Consider the following 25568-nt stretch of genomic DNA (forward strand, 5'->3'; position numbering starts at 1 on the left):
ACAGACTCGCACAGAGACCCACAGACTCGCACAGAGACCCACAGACTCGCACAAAGATCCACAGACTCGCACAGAGACCCACAGACTCGCAGAGACCCACAGACTCGCACAAAGATCCACAGACTCACACAGAGACCCACAGACTCGCACAAAGATCCACAGACTCACACAGAGACCCACAGACTCGCACAAAGATCCACAGACTCGCACAGAGACCCACAGACTCGCAAAGAGACCCACAGACTCGCACAAAGATCCACAGACTCACACAGAGACCCACAGACTCGCACAAAGATCAACAGACTCACACAGAGACCCACAGACTCGCACAAAGATCCACAGACTCGCACAGAGACCCACAGACTCGCACAAAGATCCACAGACTCGCACAGAGACCCGCAGACTCGCACAGAGACCCACAGACTCGCACAGACCCACAGACTCGCAAAGAGACTCACAGACTCACGCAGAGACCCACAGACTCGCACAGCCCCACAGACACACACAGAGACCCACAGACTCACACAAAGACCTGCAGACTCGCACAGAGACCTGCAGACTCGCACAGAGACCCGCAGACTCGCACAGGGACCCACAGACTCGCACAGGGACCCACAGACACGCACAGGGACCCACAGACTCGCACAGGGACCCACAGACACGCACAGAGACCCGCAGACTCGCACAGGGACCCACAGACACGCACAGAGACCCGCAGACTCGCACAGGGACCCACAGACACGCACAGAGACCCACAGACTCGCACAGGGACCCACAGACACGCACAGAGACCCACAGACTCGCACAGGGACCCACAGACACGCACAGAGACCCGCAGACTCGCACAGGGACCCACAGACTCGCACAGGGACCCACAGACACGCACAGAGACCCGCAGACTCGCACAGGGACCCACAGACACGCACAGGGACCCACAGACTCGCACAGGGACCCACAGACTCGCACAGAGACCCACAGACTCGCACAGGGACCCACAGACATACACAGAGACCCACAGACTCACACAGAGACCCACAGACTCGCACAGAGACCCACAGGTTCGGTGGATCGAGATGCGAGGAGCGTGCACGTGAAGAGAGAGGAGGCGCGGAATGGAAGCTCACGGAGAAAAAAAGTCCGAGCAGCCTACCCAACGCAATAGCGGGACTCTCTGGCATTGAGAAAGAAGCGGTCGACTTTTTATAAGCGCTGTATATTATCGCTGTTTCTATTAGTAGTGTTGCTTCTGTCAGTATTGCCCTTTATAGAGGTCACGCAACCAGTTTACAAGTCCTGGGGGGGGGGGTGGCGGGGGGTCAAACTGATTCTGCAGGGGGTGCTGAGAGGCACGGGAGGGGGCCGGCCGAGGGGGATGGGGGTGGGGGGGCGAGTGCTATTATATTTAATCTTTAAAAAGAAAGCAAAGCAATCTCCTGCGTGGAGGAGCTGTAGCCGAGGGGTAGGCCACAGGGCAAGCTTCCTTTGACGCGCGGACGACGCGGCCCACGGCTCGCAGCGCTGCGCTCTGCGAAGTCGCCCCTCGGCTTCGGTGCGTCTCCCACGCTGCTGAGCGACGCTTGGAGGCTTCAGGGGTTTTAGTGGGGAGCTCAAAGTATCTTGGTCACCCTCCTAAGCTGTGGGGAGGGGCAAGGGGGGGCGGGGCGGGCACGTGATACTTCCCCCACGACCTCCCCTGTCGTGTCAACTGTGCTCCTTCATTCAGCTAGGTGACAAGTCGTTAAAGAGCATCAGGTGTGCAATTGTTGTTATTGTGACGCCCGCCAAACGGAGGGGACGGATGGTCACAACGCGACGGCTTGAGGGTTCTTTTTTTTCACGATCAGTGGAAACAAGAAGATGCTCGGTGTAGTCGGCACTTTGCTTCGTTCATCATTTCGTAATTTTTTTTTTTACTTTGCTTTATGTAAACCCCCACCTCTCGCTCACTCTCTCGCTCACTCTCTCGGTCACTCTCTCGGTCACTCTCTCGGTCGCTCTCTCGCTCACTCTCTCGCTCACTCTCTCGGTCACTCTCTCGCTCACTCTCTCGCTCACTCTCTCGGTCACTCTCTCGGTCACTCTCTAGCTCACTCTCTCGCTCACTCTCTCGGTCACTCTCTCGCTCACTCTCTCGGTCACTCTCTCGCTCACTCTCTCGCTCACTCTCTCGGTCACTCTCTCGCTCACTCTCTCGGTCACTCTCTCGCTCACTCTCTCGCTCACTCTCTCGGTCACTCTCTCGCTCACTCTTTCATCCGACAGTGGATAGATCATGCCTCCCGCCGCTGCCGCTGCTGCTGCTGATGATGATGATAGCGATTAATATTGTCAGTATCGGTAGTGGAGGTCTTAACGTGGAGCGTGCGGTCCAGAGCAGCGGTCGGCAACCCGGAGGAGGGACATGCGCCGCTCTTTAACGACCGCTTGTTTATAAAGGACCACCACCGACTCGTGCTCACGTCCACTGCGGCTCTTGAGATATTGAACAAAAATTAAACGAATTCCAAAACAAATGTCTCTTCTTGTTATATCGCTTGCCAACCCCTGGTGCTCTCTCTCTGTGTCTCTCTCACTGTGTTTACGAACGGCTGAACCGCTACCAAAATATATAGCATGGCGTGTTGGGCCTGTGCAGAGTCGCGAACGTCGGTGTCACTTATAATGCTGCGCAGCTTTGCATTTATAAAGCGTCCGTGTGCAGCGGCGCCCCGCACAAATCGCGAACATACTCGGAAGTTCAACACACATACATCGTCCTGCGAGAGACGAGACAAAACAACAGACAAAAGTGGCAAAATTCCCCTTTCCTCTGCTGCCCCCCCCATCTCCCCGGCTTCATTTTCCACGCAATTGACTCTGGCGCAGAATATCTTTTAGGAATCCGCATCGGGACATTTTTTTTTTATTTGTGAAATGAAATGAGTTTGAGCTCATTAGTGGCGGCGGCGCTTAGAGACAACTCTGTGCACTTGCGTGTCTCAACCATCACCTCTACCGTCTCCTGTCTCCTCTCTCTCTCTCTCATCTCCCCTCTCTCATCTCTACTCTTCCATCTCCCATCCCCACTCTCACGTTTCCCCTCTCCCGTCTCCGTTTCGCGTGCAGCGAGTGAAACCACGAGCGTCTCCCGTAAATAAGCCACGCACTCCGAAGCTGAAGATAATTGCGTTTCAAAGTGACGTTGGCGCGTCAGTGTTAAGAGGCTCGTTTTGAATTGGTGATTGGAACGCGTCCCTCCGTGTTCACTTACCCCCCCCCCCAGGCCTCCCCCTTTCACTGCTGCACAGAGAATCGAGAGCCGTCTACGGAGCGGACCGCCCCAGAATCCGTTGGCCGATATCACATCGCCTTCGCGCAAGCTAAGCGAGGTCGAGCCTGGCTATCCCTCGGATGAGGAGACTGCCTGGAAATCGCAGATATTTGCAGGCTTCGGCCTCCGCGAGGTTGTCACGGGAGATGGCGGTACAGCGGTAGATTGTTGAATCCACCTGTGCGGAGCTTCCCTTCCCGAGAGCGATTCATAAATGTTAGCCCGTGGCGTCGCCTAATTTGCGGAACCGGCCCTGTTCAGATGTTTGTTTTGACGGATGTCTGCTCCGTGTAATATCACCGCACGCGTTGTGGCCACGGGCGCGCCACGCGGCATACAAATGATGCTTCTCGCCTGCCTGCCTGCCTGCGTGGCCGCCCGGGGTGGGTGTTTTTTTCGGTTTGTTTTTTGTTGCAGCAGCAGCAATGCAACGGCAGCTGCGGGCGGATTCGTCGGCGGTCCGTTGGTTGCCCGAGCCCGTCGACCGGACGGCCGTGCGTGAAGACACGACGCGCACGTGGGCACGCGCACGTGGGCACGCGCGCTAGCACTTTACTCACCGCTTGCGAAACCGACTTCGATTAGGCGGCCACGGCCAACATCGGTGGGAGATTCGTCCGAAACCGGCCCTCCCTTTAGGTTGGCTCAGCCATAAATGGGCACCCGGGCGTGGTTCCGGCCACAACACCACCACCGCCCGCCCCCACCTCCCGTGCGCCGCGCCGGACTTAATAGGTGCTCGCCAATGGCTCTATCGCTAATGGTTCGTCAAAGGCTACGCCCGGGAGCTGTTTGTCTCTCTCTCTCTTTGTGTGTGCGTGGCGCTGCGTGTAATCGCGACGCTACGTGAGCAGGCATGGTTATTGTTGTCCATCGTTGACAAATAACTACGAATCAAATTAAATCTCAGATGTGTTTGTTGCCAGCGGCTGCCGTATCAAAACACCCCAGCCCCCACCTCCCATCAGCAGCCCAGCGATTCCATTAATTGTCCCGATTTAATTTGAGATTTTTTTTTTGGTTACCATTGCCACGAATGGTAACGCCTCCAGTGGCCGCATGTGGGCCCTCGAACTCCTTATTTCTGTTGTCCAGATGCAAGAGGAATCCACGGCGTCGGCTGTAAACAACCCGTAGCCGTGGCGCGTCAGGCGCGCAGTCGCAGGTTATCGAGCCTCGCAAATTCATTTTCTGACCCCGAAATATCCGCGCACAAACATGCCCCTCGCGCTGATAAAACTGCCCAATTGACTCGCTGACTTATCGCCGCGGCCGGGCTAAAGGGATTTCGGGGCGTATTTTAAGGATGTAATTTATATCTTTGGCAGGATCCTTTAATGCGGACAAGGGCCTCGATGAGTTTAAATGTGTGGGTTCTTCTAATCAGGGAGAAGTAATTGCTGCACTTTGAATTAAGTAATGGCTTTTGCAGAAAATAGTTAAATGTCACACCAATGTAGATTTCCATGTCTCTCTGATGAATAGCTTGCCGTGCTAATGTGGGTGTCAAATATTGATGTACATCCTTTTGTCACGCCGCTGTTAAAAGGTCTGCCCCGCACCGTATCCAGTCAGGGCGCTAGTTTGACCATACTTCACCACGCTGGTCAGTGCGCAGGGGGTCGATGGGGGCGGTGCCGATGCTAGCCTTGGCCAGGAATCAAAACTTGGGTCATCAGATTCATAGTTTAGCAGTGTGATAATAAATACATATATAGCAGCCCACAAATGTGTGTAACGCGCGTGACGTCACTGCACATGCCACCGCACTCGTCATTAATAATAAAATAGTCATGAGCGGAAAGATATTTTTTCTCGCAAAGTCGCTTCAAATATGACGACGTTTCTTTACAGAAAATGACGTTCAAAAATAAATCTACGCAGCAAAGTGCTACATCCGTACGTGACGTCACTGAAAAAGAGCCCCCCCCCCCCCCCGTAGATACTATCGTAAGCAAGACATTTTTTTACGCAAATTCGCTTTAAATTTGACGTTTCTTTATTGCAAGATACTCAAATAAATAACTCTACGCAGACGTTTCTTTACGTAAATATTACAGCTTCCGTCCTAGGACGGGCAAAAGGCTAGTAAGTAAATAAACTCCGCAGTTATGATACATAGCATACATAAGATGTAAAGCTATTATATACGAGAGCAACACTTTAACAAGCGCAACAGCAATGTTTGATATTGTATACACACACAGCACGATGACAACGACCGCTGTTCATCACCAAGTGGCGGCCACATCACCCCAGCGCTTGTGCCTTGAGACCACGTGAGGTGTGGAATGCTCGCTGGCAAGAGGCCACGGGACACACCCAGGTGCCATGGGTTGACTGACCGGGATGATCGTCATCCCTACTGTTTTAATGAAATGTACCGTACTAGTAATGGAATAACTCCCCGAAGCTTGCCATAACGTAAGGGACCGTGGCCAATTACAGGCAACGTCAGTTTACCGTGGACAATTCGACCCAAGCCGAAACATCACATATAAAAAAGAATGTTTTAATATTGATGATTTTTTTCATTTGTTATGATAGACTATAGTATTGTCATCAGTATGACATAAGTATACCAAGTTTGCAGTCGATACCACATCGGGAAGTGGGTTAAAATTGAGTTACAAGATTTGAGGATACAACAACAACGACAACAACAACAACAACAGACAGAGTGAGTTAAATAAAAACGTGTAATAAAGACAAAGATCCCCCCTATAGCCTCGACAGACGTTTGGAGCAAGTGTTGTTAGTGAGCACCTATGAAGGCCGGCACGCACACAATGGGGAGGTGTGGCGATGTTTTCGCACCGCACCGGGTACTCATTTGAGGCTGAGTCAACCTAGGGGAGGCTGAGTCAGTACAAAATTTTCGCCACTGTTCTTGGTCATCAGCGGGAGTCGAACTCGGGCCGCCGGGTTCGCCGTGCGGTGCGCTAACCGCGACACTACAACTAAGCCACATACCACACGAACATACACACACGCATGAACACACACCACACGAACACATTCACATGCACGAACACACACACACGAACACACATACCAACACACACGCACGAACACACACACCAACACACACACCAACACACAGGCACGAACACACACACACCACACGAACACACACACACCAACACACGCACGAACACACACCAACACACACACCCCAACACACAGGCACGAACACACACACCAACACACACGCACGAACACACAAACACACCAACACACACACCAACACACACACACCAACACACAGGCACGAACACACACACCAACACACACGCACAAACACACAAACACCACACGAACACACACACACCAACACACACGCACGAACACACACCAACACACACACACCAACACACAGGCACGAACACACACACCAACACACACGCACGAACACACCAACACACACACACCAACACACACACACCAACACACAGGCACGAACACACAAACACACCAACACACACGCACGAACACACACACACATACACACGCACGCATATAAACCATTATCAGCGGAGTGGTATTCAGGCGTGGGGAAGATTCAAATTAATTACTGTTCGCGGCCTCGTGTAGCGAAATAAACATCGCGGGAGAGGGCGAATTTATTAAGTAGCAGCGACATTAGTAGCACGACGACGAGGAGGAGTAGAATGAGGAGGAGGAGGGGGATAGTCTCGTGGGAGGAGGTGGGTGGGTGGTGGCTGAGAGGGATTACTCCCCAGGGTCAAACCCTCCCGCGCAGCACATCAGTGTGATGTCTCATTAAAGCCTCATCATTCTGATTGGTTTTCTACCCAATGTGATTTTTTTTTTGTTAAATTTCCTTTTTTTTTCAGGAGCAAAACGCGTTCCCCCTCCGCCGCCACCGTTCTGGAACGTGACGGGCAGTCGTACAAGGTGGAGGGTTCAGCGTGGAAGGGAAGGCCCCCCCCCCCCCCCCGTTCAGGGACAGAGGCGCGAGAAACTGGGGACTTGGGCCCGGCATCATTATGTTGTTGTTTCTTAATATGCAGCGGCGACAGCGGCAGCAGCAGCAGTGGTGACAGCACGGCCACGAAAACCCGCATTGCCGTCTCGTTCCTGTTAATTGACGCGTCACGCCTTGGCTCGCCGCGACCGTTAACCCGCCAGGCTCCGAGGCGCGCCGAAATCAGAATAAAAAAACCTCTTCTACGTGACTTTACCAACAGAACTAGAGAGTAGAGAATAAAAACGTCTTCTACGTGACTTTACCCAAAGAAGCAGAGCGTAGAGAATAAAAACGTCTTCTACGTGACTTTACCCAAAGAAGCAGAGCGTAGAGAATAAAAACGTCTTCTACGTGACTTTACCCAAAGAAGCAGAGCGTAGAGAATAAAAACGTCTTCTACGTGACTTTACCCAAAGAAGCAGAGCGTAGAGAATAAAAACCTCGTCTACGTGACTTTACCAACAGAACCAGAGGGTAAAGAATAAAAAACCTCTTCTACGTGACTTTACCAACAGAACCAGAGGGTAGAGAATAAAAACGTCTTCTACGTGACTTTACCCAAAGAAGCAGAGAGTATATAGAATAAAAACCTCTTTGCCGCACCCTCGGCCCGGACGCTCGGTCACGAATTGGCCCAAGCGGGTTCCCAGCTCCCTCCTGCAATAAATAAACAGGAATACGAATGAGCCTTTGGATTCAGGCCAGGCTTTTCCCCACCCCCGCCCGATCCCTCCGGATTAACCCCGTGCCCATTTGCAACCGCGACTCGAAAGGGAAAGCAACCGATCCGTGAAGCCGGATCCCGTCCACAGCCCCCACCCCCTTCCACCAAACCTCAGAATCATCGACAAGTCTTTCGGCGGGTTCTCGCCAACAAAACCAATTTTCGATTTAAAGCTTTCGTGACTGCAGGGATTCATCTTCTTGGTTCTTTCGGTAAAGTCACGTAGAAGGGAGATAATTAAATAATAAAAATAAAACATAATAAATTACAATTCTCACGACGTTTCGGCCACAACGCAAGCAGCCGTCCTCAGGTGAAGAACAGGTCTATCATTGGGACGCTGTCTTTCCGACAGACCTGTTCTTCACCTGAGGACGGCTGCTTGCGTTGTAGCCGAAACGTTGTGAGAATTGTATTTTATAATGTTTAATTTGTATTATTTTATTATCTCCCTTCTACGTGACTTTACCGAAAGAACCAAGAAAACAAAATCAATCTTCGGTTATCGCATCGTATGATCAGCGGCGGCCTGGCGCGTTTTCACTTTAATATTTTTTCACCCACCTACCCGATTTCTTAAAGAAGCAAGTCGGCATTGGGACGCTTCACGCATCCCGAGTCGGGGGGGGGATGGCGTGGAGGGCTGGCGGTGGGACGAGGGCCACAGGGAGAGAGGGCAAAGCGTCGCGTGCCGTCACGGCCCTGGCCGGGAGTGGTGGGGCGTGACCGGCGTCGCTTGCGCGGGGAGCGCAGTGCTCATTATCACCGCCGGTGATCCGTCTCACGCTACCCCCCCCCCCACTCCTCCTCCTCCTCTACCGCCTCGCGCTCCTCTCGTTTGTCGTCGTCGTCGTTGTTATTTGCGATTACTGTTATCCCTCGTCGTAATGGAGTGATGGTTAGCAGCGCAATCCAGGGGTAGGCCGGTTCGATTCAGTCGCCCGGTATGAAAGGTCGAGGCGATTTCTATTTAAAGCTTTCGTGACTGCAGGGATTCATCTTCTTGGTTCTTTCGGTAAAGTCATCACGTACAAGGGAAATAATAAAATAATCAAAATAAGACATAATAAAATTTCTATTTAAAGCTTTCGTGACTGCAGGGATTCATCTTCTTGGTTCTTTTGGTAAAGTCACGTAGAAGGGAAGTAATAAAATAATAAAAAATAAAACATAATAAAACAATTCTCACGACGTTTTCGGCCACAACGCAAGCAGCCATTCAGACGCTGTCTTCCCGACAGACCTGTTCTTCACCTGAGGACGGCTGCTTACGTTGTGGCCGAAACGTGGTGAGAATTGTATTTTATTATGTTTTATTTTTATTATTTTATTATTTCCCTTCTACGTGACTTTACCGAAAGAACCAAGAAGATGGTCGAGGCGATGGCGCGGGTTTCTTAAAATCGCCGCTACGCACCGCCTGTCCACCGTGCAGGACGAACGGGTTGGGCCCACGGTGAGTTTGCACGGCAGGTCACCTGTGGTGGGCTAGACTCGTGAGAACTCTCCCACCCCTTCCAAGACGCCTTGGCCAGCGTGCAAATCTCGGTTACACCGTGTGAACATTTGATGGCGAGGGAGCTCCGTTGCGACATTTGACCGTGGGCCAAAAATCAAAATAAGACATTGCGGATGAAGATTTCACCCCACATCATAGGACGAGCTGGTACTGGTCTGTTCCTTCATACGCATGGATTGTTGTTGTTGTTTGTTTGTTATCGGGCATCGTCCACGTTCCTGCTACGAGGGGCTGGTGGGTGGGCCAGGTCTCTTCACAGTTGACTTGTGACGAAGCGACTTTATCCCGAGCGGAGTATCACGTCGACCGGATGGATTTCATCCGCTCGTGAATGGGCATTGGCCAACGGTGCCAATGCGGGCGGCAGTAGGCAAACAGGAGGAGTTACTCGGAGAGAAAGGAAGTAACATTTGTAAAAAAAAAAATCTTGACACTCGCCGAGGAGGATTTCTACCCGAGTGAACAAAGGAGGGTATTATTATTATATATGACAGCGTTTCATATCAGCGAAAGACATGGCCTTGAGCAAATTACCAAACACGCCCCTGCATCATTTCATTGCTGTTTGTCTGTGTGTGTGTGCGCGCGCGCTCGCCGCTGCTGCTGCTGCTGCAAGTCGAGGGGGGGAGGGTGGTGGTGGGGTCGATTATTTTTCACACACACACATATCTAAATATATAAATAACACCCTCTCTTAATTCTCGCGCGGAATTAATTCGACTCGCCGAGGAAGGGAGAGTTTTGCACGGCAGCGGCAGGAGGCGGATGGATGGAGGGGGAGGGGTGTTTACCGAGCGGGCGGACGAGGACTTTGCAACTTGGCGGCGGAGTTAATCGCTCGGCGCGTGGCTCGCTCACGTTCGGCGGTCTGTTTGTTGCTCGCGTTTTACGCGTCAGGGTTTTTTTGTTTACACGTTGTGTATATATATGGGTGTATGCGGGGTGGGGGGGGTGCTTCAAAAAAATGTGAACGCTTCTGAGAATTCGCAACAAGAAGTGTCGTGCCTCCAAGCTCTGGAGACCACCTGGGGAAGATTCCAGGCCACGTGTTGACAATGATGGCGAATAAACGGAGACCCTTTGACTTTTTGAAGCTATTGACATTACATTTCTCTTCTTGGTTCTTTCGGTAAAGTCACGAAGAATGGAAATAATAAAATAATAAAAACATGATAAAATAATTCTCACGACGTTTCGGCCACAACGCAAGCAGCCGTCCTCAGGTGGAGAGCAGGTCTGTCGAGTAGACTCTGTCTATTATTATTTTATTATTTCCATCCTACGTGACTTTACCGAAAGAACCAAGAAGATGAATCCCTGCAGTCACGAAAGCTTTAAATCGAGACATTACATTTGTTATCATGTTACAGTGTATTATTATCCGTTACTTTTTAAATCCTTTATATTAAGTTCACTTGCTTGCTTGCTTGCGCGCTTACGACCGTGCAAATCTTTCGGTCGTTTTTTAACCCACTTCCCGTGATCCAATCGAGCTGACATTTTGCACACAGACTCGTTGTGCGTGACAATTTATTTTCGTGAAATTTTTTCCAAAATTTTACACTTTTTAGAAAAAAATTAATTATATTAAATTACCAATTTCTTAATGGTGGCAGGCAATTATCTGACCCATAGGTGGCAGCCATCTCAAGCCAGACGACGAGAGGACTCTAGCCGCCACGCATATAAAGGATTTATCGTGAAAAACTTTGTTTTTACGGGTTAATTTTTTTCCATTAAAAACGAAAGTCCCACGTGAGTGTTGAAATTTTTTTGAAGCGCCCTGTATAAGAGAAAGGAAAACATCCTTTGAATATTCCGTTTGGAGTCGGCGTTAAGTGCTCGCCGCGCCTCGTAAATATGATGTATGTCGGCTTCTGCTTGGGCGCTGAGCGTGTGTGTTTTGTTTCAGCAGCAACCTCGCGACGGTGAAAATCTCACGTTTGTCATCGTTCCTCATTCAGCGATCGCCCGGTGAGAGAGGGGGAGGTGGCGACTCGGAGCAGCGCTCGCGCGCGGAGAAATCGTCGAGTGAGCGTGCGTCGGTGGAGCGGTGGCGCTGCGGTCGGCGGCCCGAGTTCGAATCCTGCTCACGGCCACCAAAGGTGGCAAATGCTTTAACCGGTTCTGGGCCTCTCCGAAGTTAACTCAGCCTTAATTGAGCACCTGGTGCGATGTGTGAACATCGCCACTGGGGAGACAAAGGTGGCCGAGCGTGATGCTGGGCCATCACCCCCTTTGTATCTTCATTGATGCTCGCTGACGGCACCTTGCCCCAACAGTATGCTGGAGGCTACACGGGGGTACTTTTTATTTGTCTCTATGCGAGACAGTTCGAGTCCGCGCAGCAAAAAAGAGGAGGCCGGTAAGTGGCAGTAGAGCAAGTAGGTTGCTGCCAGGTGTGATTTTGGGTATATTTGTCATCAAATAATCATCAGCCAGCCAACATCGATGGCTGGCGGCAATGCTGATGATCATGTCAGTGCTGCTGCCGGTGATAACGATGATGGCGATGCCAATGATAGTTCTGCTGCTGCGGCAGCTAACATGGTGACACAGATGCTGATAATGTCAGTGCCGCTGCTGCTGCTACTGCTGCTGATTGCGATATGCCGCGCACCGTAAACGGATCGACACGCAAGGTCCCTTCACGCTCCTCGTGGAGCTGCAAGCCAAGAGAGGACATGTGTCGGCATAGAACCGGGCATGTGACCCCTGACCTTCAAACCCTGACCTCGATCGCCATTGACCGTGTGACCTCTGACCAGCGGCGTAGCGTGCTTGGCTTGGACGCTGTCGCAAGGAAGGAAGTGGGGCCCTCTCTCCCCTCCCTCTTCGTAGCGCGGCAACTAACCGCGTCGATGCTCGCCTGTGGGGACACCCTTGGGGTGTTTTGTTTCCCGACCGCATCCGCTTGACCGTTGGGTCGTTGACAACCCACACCCCTCCACTCCCGCCTCTCCCTCGTCAAACCTCCACCACCCCCACCCCACCCCCCACCCCCACACACCTCACCACACCCCACCACCCCAACCTCCACCACCCCCACCACCCCCCCACCTCCACCCCCCTCACCCCCACCTCCACCAGCCATACCCCCCCCACCTCCACCCCACCCACCTCCCCCCACCACCCCCACCTCCATCACCCATACCCCCCCACCTCCACCCCACCCACCTCCCCCCACCACCCCCTCCACCTCCCCACCCTCCACCACCCCCCAACCCTCACCCCCCCCACCTCCACCCCTCTCACCCCCACCCCTCTCACCTCCACCACCCATACCCCCCCACCTCCACCCCACCCACCTCCCCCCCACCACCCATACCCCCCTCCACCACCCCCACCCTCCAGGTCTCCTCTCAACGATCGCTCCTCGGCCACGGAGCCGCCGGGGGCTGGGTGGGTTGAGGGGGGCAGGGGGGTTCTTTAGCCGGCAGCGACGTCGATTTCACTGCTGCGAGTGGCGCTGGGGGGCTCGCCTCGAGCCTCGGAGTCCAAAGCCGCGGGGTGGGTAACCTGTTCCTTGCCGAAGGGGAGGTGGGGGCGGTGGTGGTGGTGGTGGTGGAGGGGGGGAAGGGGGAGGGGTCCCGCACTTTGTCTCTGACCTTGTCGGCTGACCCCGAGGCGATGATCGACCCGTCCGAGCTGAGGTCGACGGCGAAGACGGCGCGTGAGTGTCCGAGCAGCGAGTGGCGCAGGCAGCAGTGGCGGCCGCTCCACACCTTCACCTGCAAGCGGTCACACGCGGGGGTCACAAGCAAAGACAAAGATCCCCCGGGTAACCTTAACAAGTGCACGACCTCCTGTATATCAGGCGAGGGAGTTAACATCTCACCACCGTGGCGCCCTATGAAGGCTTGAACGGGGCACGAGGGTGAGGTGTGGAAAGCACCTCGCCCCGGCCGCCTTTGTCTCCCCGGTGGTGAAGTTGAAGCACCGCATCAGGGTACTCATGTTGAACTTCTTTCGCACCATACGTAGCCAACCATGCCCATCGGAGGTACAGGGGAAAAACAACAAACTAAACACAAAAAGTAGTTTTAAAGAAATGAGTTTTCAATCTCGATTATTGAAGAGTGCATAGCTCCAATGGCTGCCTAATATCGGAAGAGCGTTCCAGACGGCCGCAGAAGCGCATCTGAAAGAGTGCGATGCGGTGACCGTCTTTGTTCGGTGGTGAGCCAAAAGCCACTGCAAGGATGTGACTTTTACCGTGAGCAGGAATCGAACCCAGCTCGCAGGGATCGTAGCGCAGAGCGCTAACCACTGCGCCACCGCTCTACCCACGCACACGTGCGAGCGAGTACGCTCGCACACACGCAAAGTTACATAACAAGGATCGATAACGCACTCACACACACATCCACGTGCTCCATCTGCGCGCACGCACGGACACACACGCACGCGCGCGCTCGCTCTTCTCTCCCTCATCACCACCCACCCACATCTGTTCTCTCCCCCTCCCTTCCGCCACCACCACCACGCCTCCCACCATTACCCTCATCCACCACCTCCATCTCACATCCACCACCACCCCCCTCCCTATCTCCCCGCAAGGCACGGACACCGGCAGCTTCGTTCAATATCCCATTTAAGTCCCGGTAGAAATTAAAGCCCTATCAGACGTAATTTAAACCTTCACTTAACAAGGCCGGCTTTCCGTCAGCCCCCTCGTAAAACATTTTTTTTTATCACCGCCGGAACGAAAAAAATCGCCTCTCTCGGCCCCAAGCTGCGCGCCGCGGCGCTCTCCATCGCCGCGACGTTCGGCTCCGGCGGTCACGGGAGCCGACGTCTGAGCGACGTCCGACCGACCGACCGACCATCCGACGGTTCTCTCCAGAGTGCTGGGAGCATCTTGGGCGAAGTGAATTTAAAAATTTTCGTGCTGGGAGCTTCCTCTGGTACCCTTGCCGGTGCGATTGCATTCGCCCTGTCCCGGCCGTCTGGTGGGCACCGCTATGAAGTCGCCGTGGATTTACTCTGCAGCTTCACTTCCTGATGAAGAAGCTCCCGGCACGTGCGGGCAGGCGGGCGGGCGGGGGGAGGGGCGAAACGTCGGACATCGCACGGAACGACTCAGAAAGAGGGGCCGAAGGGCGACGACCGCCGTCGGACGGTGACGTCTTGAGCCGTCCACGCTCACTCTAGCCTATCACGCCGCTCCGCACCACTCCAGATCCTCACCCCACACCCGCAGCAGCAGCAGCGGCAGCATCGGCAGCAGCAACGGCGGCAGTGCCCCCCCCCCTCCCCCCACCCACCTCCTTCTTCCCACCGACCGCCAACCCCTGGCGCTGAGAGCGAAGGGAAGCGGTCGATGCGAGGAAATCGATGGGGGTGGAGGCAGACGTCGAAACTCGATCCAGCATCAGGCACCAAGAGGGGAAAGGATAACCAATAAAGCCGGGGGGCGGGGGGTGGGGGGTGGGGGGGGTGGGGTGGCGGGGGAGGGATGCGAGGGGGGGGGCAGGGGGTCAGGCTAGACGGCGCTTAGTCCACCACGGCTTTCAATCCTGCCTTATCGGTCTTGCCGCAGGGCTCCCGGCATCCTCCCCCCCCCCCTGACTCCTCCGGCACAATTCCAGAGACCTCCCCCCCGAAATAGCAGCAGACACGGAGATCTCCTTTCACTGCTGTCCACTACCCCCCCCACCCCCCAACTGCTGTTAGATGAGTCCAAATCACCCATCGAGTTAAAGCGACGGAGCGGTCAATAGGCGGTGCGATTGCCGCGGCGGCCTCGTGTTGGCCGTCATTCCCGGCGAGGGTTCGAACACTTCTCCGGCGAAAGTTGAGAGCGATAATAATGAACTCTGTCTGTAATGGAGAGGGGATGGGATCGGTGGTGGGGGTGGTGGTGGTGGTGGTGGGAGTGGGGGGAGGGGGCAGGAGACAGTGGGCAGAACTGCTCGGAAAATACAAAACCGGCGCTGAAAATATTTCAGCTGGCCAAGACGGCGATGGGGATGAAACACCGCGGCTTGACGCCATCCGCCGCGCGGCTTGTGAACGTCGCCGTCGATTGATTCGACCGCGTCCGTTGCCCGTGCAGCGCTTTTTATTCATTCATTTCGGTCGTCTCGAACGACGCGACCAGGAGGCCGCGGTGTTCGCCACGCGAGTGAGACGATGAAAGCGACGGAGCAACTTTGTCTGGCCAAAGACTTGGCACTATTTGACTGTGGTCAGTGAAGGTGCTGTCCGATTGGGGGGGGGGGGTACTAAGCAGAAATAACCTTTCCCCCCCGACCGCCCCCTCCTTTCAAGTTCCAAAATACCAGCGAGATGACGAAACCGACGTAAAGACTCGCGGTGCGGACGTAGGATGTGCGTGCGGCAGGGTGAGATCAGAACTTTGCACCGCGGGAGCCTGCGGCGGTGGCTTGGGATCGGCCTTCATCCGGCAGCCGATGATGCCGACGGTGACGGTGAGAGACGGGAAATGTGGACGGAGATGCAACGAGACGACAGAAGAGAGAGAGAGAGACGCACGACAAGACGGGAGATGACAGAAAGTCGGTGGCTTTCCGTGTTACTTTTCTCATTACCGTTTTTATTTTACCGTTTTGATTTGAGCTCATCAATCTACGCACCCCGATTACATTTTTTTTGCGGGGGGGGGGGGGGGGGGGAGTTGAGCGGAGGGGAGGCTGCGAGTCTATGTAAGTTGAACTTCTTTCGCACCGTACGAAGCCAACGGTGCTAATTGGTGGTGCGAAACCGGGGGTGGGGTCCTCTTGAGCTGCTTGGGTCCCTGAGCTTCTAACCTTGTGGTTCGCTTAGCGCCTGCCTGGCACCGCCACCGATCGCCGGTTATCGCCGCGGACGCTTTCCGGCCGAGGTGCCGCCGTGCCGCTCGTCCTAGCGCCTAACGACGCGCAAAATCATTTTTTTAAAAACCTCGCCCGGACAGACGAGGTGGCAAGGCGCGGCTGTTAAGAGGCTGACGTCCCGCGTCACCACACCCATACACCAACGTCAATGTTCTCACTGCCACCCATATAATGCACAGTTACTTCCTCTCTCTCTCTCTTTCATTTTTCCCACGCTATTGGAATCGATGCAGACGGCGGTCTCGCTGACTGCGAGCGGCACCGGAACCTGGGTGCCTCCTCCCTCCTCCATCCTCCCTCCACCTCCTTCCCCCCTCTTCCCTCCCCCCTCCCTCCTTTTCCTTCCTCCTCCATCCTGCTCATCCTCCCTCATCCTCCCTCCTTCCTCCTCCTTCCTCCCTCTTTCTCTGCCTCCTCTTCCTCATCACTACCCCCTCTTCCTCTCTCCTTCCTCCCCCTTCTCCCCTCTTCCTCCCCCTGCTCTTCCTCCTCCCTCCCCCCTCTTCCCTCCTCCTCCCAATAGTTACACGAGTCTAACTGAGTGTGTCACGCCACTCAAATAAGCGCGGGCCAGTAATCGCCGCTGTTCGGTGGCCGTCAGCCAACTGTGTACAATCACAATTAAAAGATAAAGTTGCGGCCCTGGAATTGCCTGGTAGAAGGGCTGTAAATGTACAAAATAGAATCGTGCGATCGAGCTGAGGGGTCATAGCGTGGATCCGGCACCGTCAGCCCGTGATTGCGACAACAGCTTCCCGCGTGTCGACAGGCGACGGCATCGCTCTGGGGTTGTTTGAACTCAGAAGTAGTTGTAATAATAATAATAGGGGTTTTCCCCCTTTTTTGCTGGCAACAAAACTGAAACCTTTTTACAAGGATTCATGTCTGCATTAACCACAATACCTGATGTAGATGCTCACCCCGAGCCCTCGTTACTTTGATAGTGGCATTGTCTTTGAGCTGTACGCCTTTTGGCGTCCTCTGGTCGAGCACCAATTGGGTCGAGGCTCAAAAGAAAGCCGTCCCTTGGTGTGGACCAATTAGTTTCAAGGACAATGCATATATTATCATCGTGTGTTCTTCGTTTGCATTTGACTGCAGGTATTGTGGTTAATGCAGTGACATGAATCCTCGTAAAAAGGTTTCAGTTTTGTTGCCAGCAAAAAAGGGGGAAACCCTATTATTATATTTTGGGACTGGCAATGATGTCAGAAGTAGTTGTGTGATATCTCGTTCCACGGACCACTGCCCAACTAAACGCTGGGTGCTGCACGACCTTACAAGCGTTCCATACGGACGCGCTTATCCCCGGTGATGCCTCACGCACGACTGGAATAAAATCTTTAAAAGGAGCAGAATCTCTTACGAAAAAATATTGATAGACTATTCGCAAACCATTTCAAAACGCAACCACAGTTCACTGTCTCAAGACACTGAAAAAAAACTATGAGGGGCCAACGCCACATTATTGCGGGCAGCTTCTCTTCGCCACGCTAGAGCACAGGAGAATACATTTTTATTGGGTTCCACCCTCCTCCCCCTCCTCCTCCACCGCATGAACCGACGAGCCCCGACTGACCCACCGTTCGGTCGTGGGACGCGCTGCAAATGAGTTCGTGACCGACGGCGACGGCCCAGATCGGTCCCTCGTGACCGCACAGCGTCCTGGCACAGTCGCCCGTTCGCAGATTCCAAATCTGTTGACGAAGCGAGACGTGAGACACGACAAAGGGAGAGAAAAATTGAGCGTTAGAAAGAGAGACGGGAAAAAAACGAACCACCGGCAAATGGCAAGCACACGCTTCGTGCGGTCACCCTGAGCGAGCGAGGGGGGTAATTTTCTGAGAGATTTGCCCGCGTTCTTCCGCCGTGTTCGCCAGATTATGGGGCACCGTGGTGGCGAAATATTAACAAACTCAACGGGTATACAGGATCCTGACGCCTGCATATTTGGGATTTGCACGTTCTCCCCGTGGTGGCGTGGATTTTTTTTATCTCTCTCTGCGTTTAGAAGCATGCGTTTAGAGTATTTGGCTGCAAGAACTTTGCACGTGATAAGCCGTGATGGTGAGCTATAATTTGTGGCCGGCTCAGTGGGTTCTTACCTGGTAATGCAATAATAATCATCATCATCAAAAGCTCTCCCCCTGTCATTTGTGAAGTAAAAGTTCGGGGCTGCGTGTTATGAGTGCGGAGAATAACGCTCGTTTGTCTGCCGGCAGGTGCGTTTCAATTTAGTTGCTCAGAATCATATTTGCAGGAGACGGTGTACATGACCAGACAGAGGGGAGAAGTTCAGAATCATACTCGGGAAGACGGCCCTCCGAAGCAGACTATTGTTCTGATTATATCACTCACTTTTTTGTTGTTGAAAAATTAGTCCAAAGTTTGGAATGTGTCTTACTCTCCGGAGTGTGTTATTAGCTGGAGAATGCGGTAACTTTGAAAAAAATATCCATGACCCGAATTTAAAATAGGCATTTATTGCAATAAATTTGGCAAAAATTCAAGCTCGGAGAATTCCAGTCTCGGTTTGACTGTCGTGCGGCGAGTCTCAATCTGACATGCAGAGCGAGTGGAAAAGTGCTGCCACCTGACAGGTCACTTGAAGGGATCTCAGACGTAGTTCTGTGCGATCCGCTGCCGCGGGCCGTTCTTTAACACGGGCGGGGTGGGGAGGGGGTTGCATATGACGCGAGGCGCAATCGAGATAACATCTTTGGGTGAAAGACAAAAAATAAATCCCACGTGACCGTAGAGTTCACACACTCAGCTGACTCTCACCCTTACAGCAACCGTGCGCTGACACATCATTATTCTAACATTTTATACACACAATAAAACAACCCTCTCGACTTCCGCAAGCCCGAGACGATAAATGCGAACGATACTCAACCTGCAGAATTAACCACGAACGGAGGGTTATTTAACCCCCTCGGTGGAACGGCCGCGACCTTTAACGCCGACCGGTTAATCCGCAGTCCGCGGAACGGCGCCACTTGAACGGATTGATGGGCGACCGCGCAACGCGCCGTGGCCCGGCTGAATCACTGTCCGCGCGTGGCGACACCTTATCCTCACGGAAGAGGAGCTCATTTTGCCGTAATTAGCTATGGATTTTCTCGGCTGCTACCACCACCCCCCTCCCGTTCCCCCTTGATCGTAACGGAGCCGCTGCTTAATTAGTCCGCTCGCAGCGGAGAGAAAAGAGAGACGGCGCGCGACCGGCGCCGCGATGGTGTGGGTGGCAACCACGCTTCGTGACACGTGTGCTTATCGTGTGAACTTCTTTCGCACCGTACGTAGGCAGCCGCGCTAATGGTGAGATGCAGGCGTGGTGGGAGCCGAGTCGAGGACGACGTCAGTGCGTATTGTTTGAAATTTTCGCACCGTACGTAGCCAACCGCGCTCAACAAACTAAACGCACAAAAAGCAGTTTGAAAGAAACGAGTTTTCGATCGAGATCATCTAAAACCGGCCGGAACCTCGGAACCGTTGGGCGCTTGAACTACGGCCGAGGTTGGCGCGGTGAGCGTGGGGGGGGGGGGGGGCAGGGAGTGGGGGGGGGCGGCGAGGGGACCGGGGCAGCTCTGAGCAATTGCGTCTCGGGCTGAGCTGGTGCGAGACGGTTACGACCCCGAAGCCGATAGGTAAATCGTTTCCCATCCGAGGCCGAAGAGCCGTCGGGTCGCGAGGTCACCCGAGGCACGGAGAGGTTCAGCCCGGAGGAGATGTCGTCAAGCCCTGTGCGCCTCGTGTGACAGCGGGCTGTGAAAGGGACTTTCTCATCTCGCAGAACTTTGCCACGATACTCACTTCAAGTGGCCTTTGCAAGCTTGCCAAATATAAAGATCCCCCTCCGTATAGCCTGTGACAAGACTGTTGGGGCCAGTGCTGTTAGCGAGCACCTATGAAGGCCGGCACGGCACACGACGGGGTGGGTGGCCAGCACCACGCCCGGCCTCCTTTGTCTCCCCAGTGGCGATGTTTTACACACCAGTCCAAGGTGCTCATTTGAGGCCGAGTCGACCTAGGGGAGGCCCAGGACCGGTTTAAATAACAGTCACTGGTGTTGATCGTGAACGGGAATCGAGCTCTGGTCGCCAGGTTCGTAGCGCAGCGTTCTAACTGCTACACTACCACTCCCATACGCGCACACACACACAGGTACACACACACACGTACACACACACGTACACACACGTACACACACACACACAGGTACACATACATACACACACATACACACACACGTACACACACACACGTACACACACACGTACACACTGCTGTGAGGCTGTCAAAACCGAAATGTTGAATTCTCAGAGCTGGAATTTAGCCACATTAAGTGAAGAACCAACCATCCATGAGATGGGGGGGGAGGAGGGGGAATGTTTGTACAGACGTTGACGATCGGACGGAGATCATCAACTCGCTAACCGCGAGGACGCGGTTGAATGACGGGCGGCTAAAGCCTGGAGTTCGAACGCGGGGATCTCAGCGGCACTCGATGCAGTCCATCAACAGCCCCCTTCAATTGCGTTCTCCTTGGGCTCTGGCGCAGAACCTGGGTCAATGCGATCAATGGGACGCGCTCTGCAAAGTGGACAAATTATCAGGGCCACTGCACACCGGCCCTTTTAATTGCTCGGTGCGCGTGAAAGTTCAATTCGGAGGCAGTGGCAGACGAAGGTGAAACAAACACCGAAAAGTGCGCGAAGCGGCGACGGGGAGGGAATGGTTGCGTGCGCGGGGAGTGGCGTCCAAAGACGGAGAGAGGAAAGCGTGGGTTAGGGGGGGGGGGTAGGGCAGGGTTAAAGATGCCGTTCGCAGCGTGAAGTGAAGTAGAGTGGACGTGGGCAGGACGCGTCTCGGCTCGAAGTGACGATGGCAGACGGTCAAGATCAGTTTCTGAGTGGCAGCCGAGGGATGGAATGCGTGCAAGCGGGCATCGCAGTACCGTGAGAAATGGCGACAGCGTGGGGCGGCCTTCATCCAGCAGTGGATCGAGCAAGACTGATAATGTAATGTACGTGCAACTTCTTTCGCACCGTACGTAGCCAACCGCGCTAATCGCAGGTGCGGCGGAAGGGCGACAAACTGAACACAAGATGCGGTTCTAAAGAAATTCGTTTTCAACCTGGCTTGATTTAGAAGTGCATAGCTCCAGTGGCTTCCTGAAGGAAGAGCGTTCCAGACGGCCGCAGAAGCGCATCTGAAAGCGCAATGGACCATAAGGGGAGCGAAATAAACGTCCACGTTTGTGCGTTCCATGACCGTGGCGGGCGAGTGGTACGACACACACACTCCCGCTCCCTCCACCTTGCACGAATCATCATACCGGTGGCGAAAGTTTATTTCTTCCCCAGATTCAGGGGCACCCCGTTGGTCTGGGTCCCCCCTCCCCCTCACCTACAGCGAGCATCCCCATGGACCTGCCGAGCACCTGCCCTGGCCCGCGTGGCTGTTAGGCAGGAGATTTATCGCGCGGCCTCCAGGCTGAAAACGTTGAGGCTGCTGCTCGTTTGTAATAAATGCAAGGTAAAAGAATACAGTGCGCTTTATAGATTTCACCATCACCGCCGCCGCCTCCTCCTCCTCCCTCTCTCTCTCTCGCTTTCTCTGCCCTCCCTTGCCACACTTTACGGCGTGGCAATGACAAAGACAAAGATCCCCCGTATAGCCTGTAACAGACTGTTGGGGCAAGTGCTGTTCGCGAGCATCTGTATTGGCCGGAACGGCACACGAGGGGGTGGGTGGCCAGCACCACGCTCGGCCTCACTGACGATTATCTGAACCGGTCTTGGGCCGACTCCTAGGTCGACTCAGCCTCAAATGAGGACCTGATGTGGTGTGTAAACATCGCCCACTGAAGACAAAAGCAGCACCACCAAACAAAGACAAAGATCCCCCGTATAGCCTGTAACAGACCTTAGGGGCAAGTGCTGTTAGCGAGCACCTATGAAGGCCGGAACGGCACACGAGGGGGTGGGTGGCCAGCACCACGCCCGACCGCCTTTGTCTCCCCAGTGGCGATGTTTACACACCGCACCAGGTACTCATTTGAGGCTGAGTCGACCTAGGGGAGGCCCAGGACCGGTTCAGATAATCGTCACTGGTGTTGACCGTGAGCGGGAATGGAACCCGTGTCGCCAGGTTCATAGCGCAGCGCGCTAATCGCTACACTACCGCTCTCCCCCCCACACACACACATGCGAGCACACACACACACATGCGAGCACACCCCACGCTTCCACTGGTTCACTAGAGCCTATAAAAAAAACCTCAACAGTATATTAACTCGAAGCACATTACGCACATAACGACGCTCGTCTCACATTCAGAGGCCAGGCGAGAATAATTGAATGTCTCAATCAGAGTCTGGTCGGAGCGTCTCACAGCGCCGGCGAGCCGGAGTCGCACTGCGCTCATCGGCCAACTACTGGTCCTGAGCCATTCTGTGGGCACGTTTATCCGTAGATCAATCACCGTTCATTGATTGAATGAATCAATGAATGTCATCGATACAAAATAATATGAATAAGTGGTCATAATAAGAACAAAATGTTTAACATGTAAGAGGCTTTCACGACCAATATTATCCATAATAGAGGTGTTTTTTTTGGGGGGGGGGGGGGTTGGACAGTGTAAATATAAACTTGTCGTTAAACCCGCCACCACCCGATACAGCCAATTTGTAAGGTGGGGAGAGAAAAACCGGAGTACCCGGATAAAAACATCCACGCGACCACGGGAAGAGACACGCAAGCTCCAAATATACAGCTGCAGGCAACAGGGTCGGGATCGAACCCACGACCTCCTGTACACCAGGCGAGGCAGTCAACATCTCCTAGCCACCGTGATGATGATGAGAGAGAGAGACACACGCAAGCTCCAAATACACAGCAGCAGGCAACAGGGTCGGGATCGAATCCACGACTTCCTGTACACCAGGCGAGGTGGTCAACATCTTGCTCCATCGTAGACAGGACCCCGTCACGGGGGAGCCGCTGATGCCGTCGCGCGCACCTTGAGCGTGCGGTCGCGGGAGCCGCTGACGAGGAGGCCGTCGCACAGGAAGCCGAGGCCCCGCACGGGGCCGCCGTGGCCCGAGAGCGCGGCCACGCAGCGGCCGCTCGCCGCCTCCCACACGCGCACCGTGCCGTCGCGGCCTCCGCTCGCCACGCTCGTGCCGCGCACGCAGACGCACGTCACCCTGCGGGGGGGGGGGGGGGATGTGGGGGGAGGGGTGAGAGAGGGGGGAGAGAGGGGGGAGAGATGGGGAGAGATGGAGAGAGATGGGGGAGAGAGTGGGGAGATATGGAGAGAGAGGGGGGAGAGGTGGAGAGAGATGGGGGAGAGAGTGGGGAGATATGGAGAGAGAGGGGGGAGAGGTGGAGAGAGATGGGGGAGAGAGAGGGGAGAGATGGAGAGAGAGTGGGGAGAGGTGGGGGAGAGAGATGGAGAATAGAGGGGGGAGATGGAGCAAGAGGGGGGGAGATAAGAATTATTTATTTGCCCAGGAAAGCCACACTGAGTCTGAAGACATTTCCAGGAGGGTCCTGCCGCTACATTGGGATGTTTGGCTAGCACCAAGTACATTGCACGTGTGTTTATTTATTGGAGAAAATCAGAGACCCCGGGGGGAACCCACGTGGCGCAAGGAAAGAGCATATACCGACTCCACAGAGGAAGTTTCGAATGTCAGAAATCGAACCCAGGCCCTGTTTGGTGCGAGGCACAAGGATTAGTACCACGCATCAAGACGGCAGCGAGACACGCAGCGAGGGGAGTCGGGGAGATGCAGAGACGGCATGTGAAGTGGGAGTCGAGTCGATATCGGTATGTATGTAAGTCTAACTTCTTTCGCGCCGTACGTTGCCAACCGTGCTAATCGGAGGTGCGGGGGGAAGGGCAGCAAACATAACGCAGTTGTAAAAAAATGAGTTTTGAATAAAGATGTAAAAGCGCATAACTCCAGTGGCTTCCCAATATCGGAAGCAAGAGCGTTCCAGACGGCCGCAGAAGCGCGCGATGCGGTGGCCACCGTCTCGGTTCGATGGCGGAGCCAAAAGCTGCCGCCGCCGCCGCTGCTGCTTCGAGGGTGACCGGGAGCTCGCGTGATGATGCTTTTCATGCTCCTCCGACGAGATCTGCGAGGTGCGATGTCCCCCGTGATGGGTCACGGTGGGACTCCTTCTCGTTCCCTATCACAGCGGCCCGCGTGCAGCCACGCCGCGCGGCAGGGTCAAGGGGTCACACGGGTCAGAGGACCCCATCATGTCGCGCGTCGTTGGCAAATGCGACCTTCTGACATTTTGCAAACAACAACAAAAGCGCTCGCAGTCACTGTCATCAACCACGCGGCAGATCGCCGAGGGGGGCGTGCGGGGCTACTCATTGTGTGGCGGAGTTTGTTTGGATCGCGCACGAATTGAACTCAGACATTCAGAGGCGCGGGGGAATGAGTTTACGGGAAAGAGAACTAAAAGAGAGAATTGGTTCAATCTTCATTTGAAGCTTTCGTGACTTCAGGAACCCATCCTCCCTGGTTCTTTCGGTAAAGTCACGTAGTTAGAAAAATAAAATACAATTAAACAAATCACGACGTTTCGATCGCAACACAAGCAATCGTCATCAGGTGGGACAACTACAGCAGGAACAGATGTGTGAAAACCCTCCCCAAAAGAACCAAAGAGTATGGATTCCTGCAGTCACGAAAGCCTCAAATTAAGATTGAAAAGAGAGAAGTGACGCCACAGACGCCCGCCGTGTTCGGCGCAGTGAGAGTGGAGGAGCGAGTGAATACCAGACGACCGGTGTTGCTACAGGGTCTCTATGCGAGTCGGTGGGTCTCTGTGTTAGTCTATGAGTCTTTGAGTGAGTTTATGGTCTTTACGTGAGTCTAAGTCTATGGGTCTCTCTGTGAGTATATGGGTGTCTGAGTGAGTCTATGGGTCTTTGTGCGAGTCTATGGGTCTCTATGTGAGAATATGAGTCTATGGGTCTCTCTGTGAGTCAATGGCTCTCTCTGTGAGTCTATGGGTCTCTATGTGAGTTTATGAGTCTCTATGTGAGTCAATGGCTCTCTCTGTGAGTCTATGGGTCTCTATGTGAGTCTGTGAGTCTACGGGTCTCTCTGTGAGTATATGGGTGTCTGAGTGAGTCTATGTGTCTCTATGTGA

The 25568-nt window shown here is 54.0% G+C and overlaps 1 protein-coding gene across 4 annotated transcripts in view; it reads right to left on the reverse strand.

Annotated features, from left to right (window-relative positions):
• Positions 1 to 25568, reverse strand: part of LOC144933900 (uncharacterized) — a 105570-nt gene that overhangs the window by 42689 nt on the left and 37313 nt on the right. For 3 of the 4 annotated variants that reach the window (XM_078859191.1, XM_078859189.1, XM_078859193.1), the window contains exons 11-13: positions 23413 to 23599; positions 17967 to 18080; positions 13153 to 13275 (exon numbers count right to left, since the gene is read on the reverse strand). In XM_078859191.1, coding sequence (XP_078715317.1) covers positions 13153 to 13275; positions 17967 to 18080; positions 23413 to 23599 — 424 coding nt within the window. Of the gene's footprint in view, positions 1 to 7891; positions 7959 to 13152; positions 13276 to 17966; positions 18081 to 23412; positions 23600 to 25568 lie in introns of all 4 variants that reach the window. The other variant, XM_078859192.1, reaches the window with a different exon arrangement.

This window comes from Lampetra fluviatilis, chromosome 8, assembly GCF_964198595.1.
Source record: "Lampetra fluviatilis chromosome 8, kcLamFluv1.1, whole genome shotgun sequence".
NCBI classification, from domain to species: domain Eukaryota; kingdom Metazoa; phylum Chordata; class Hyperoartia; order Petromyzontiformes; family Petromyzontidae; genus Lampetra; species Lampetra fluviatilis.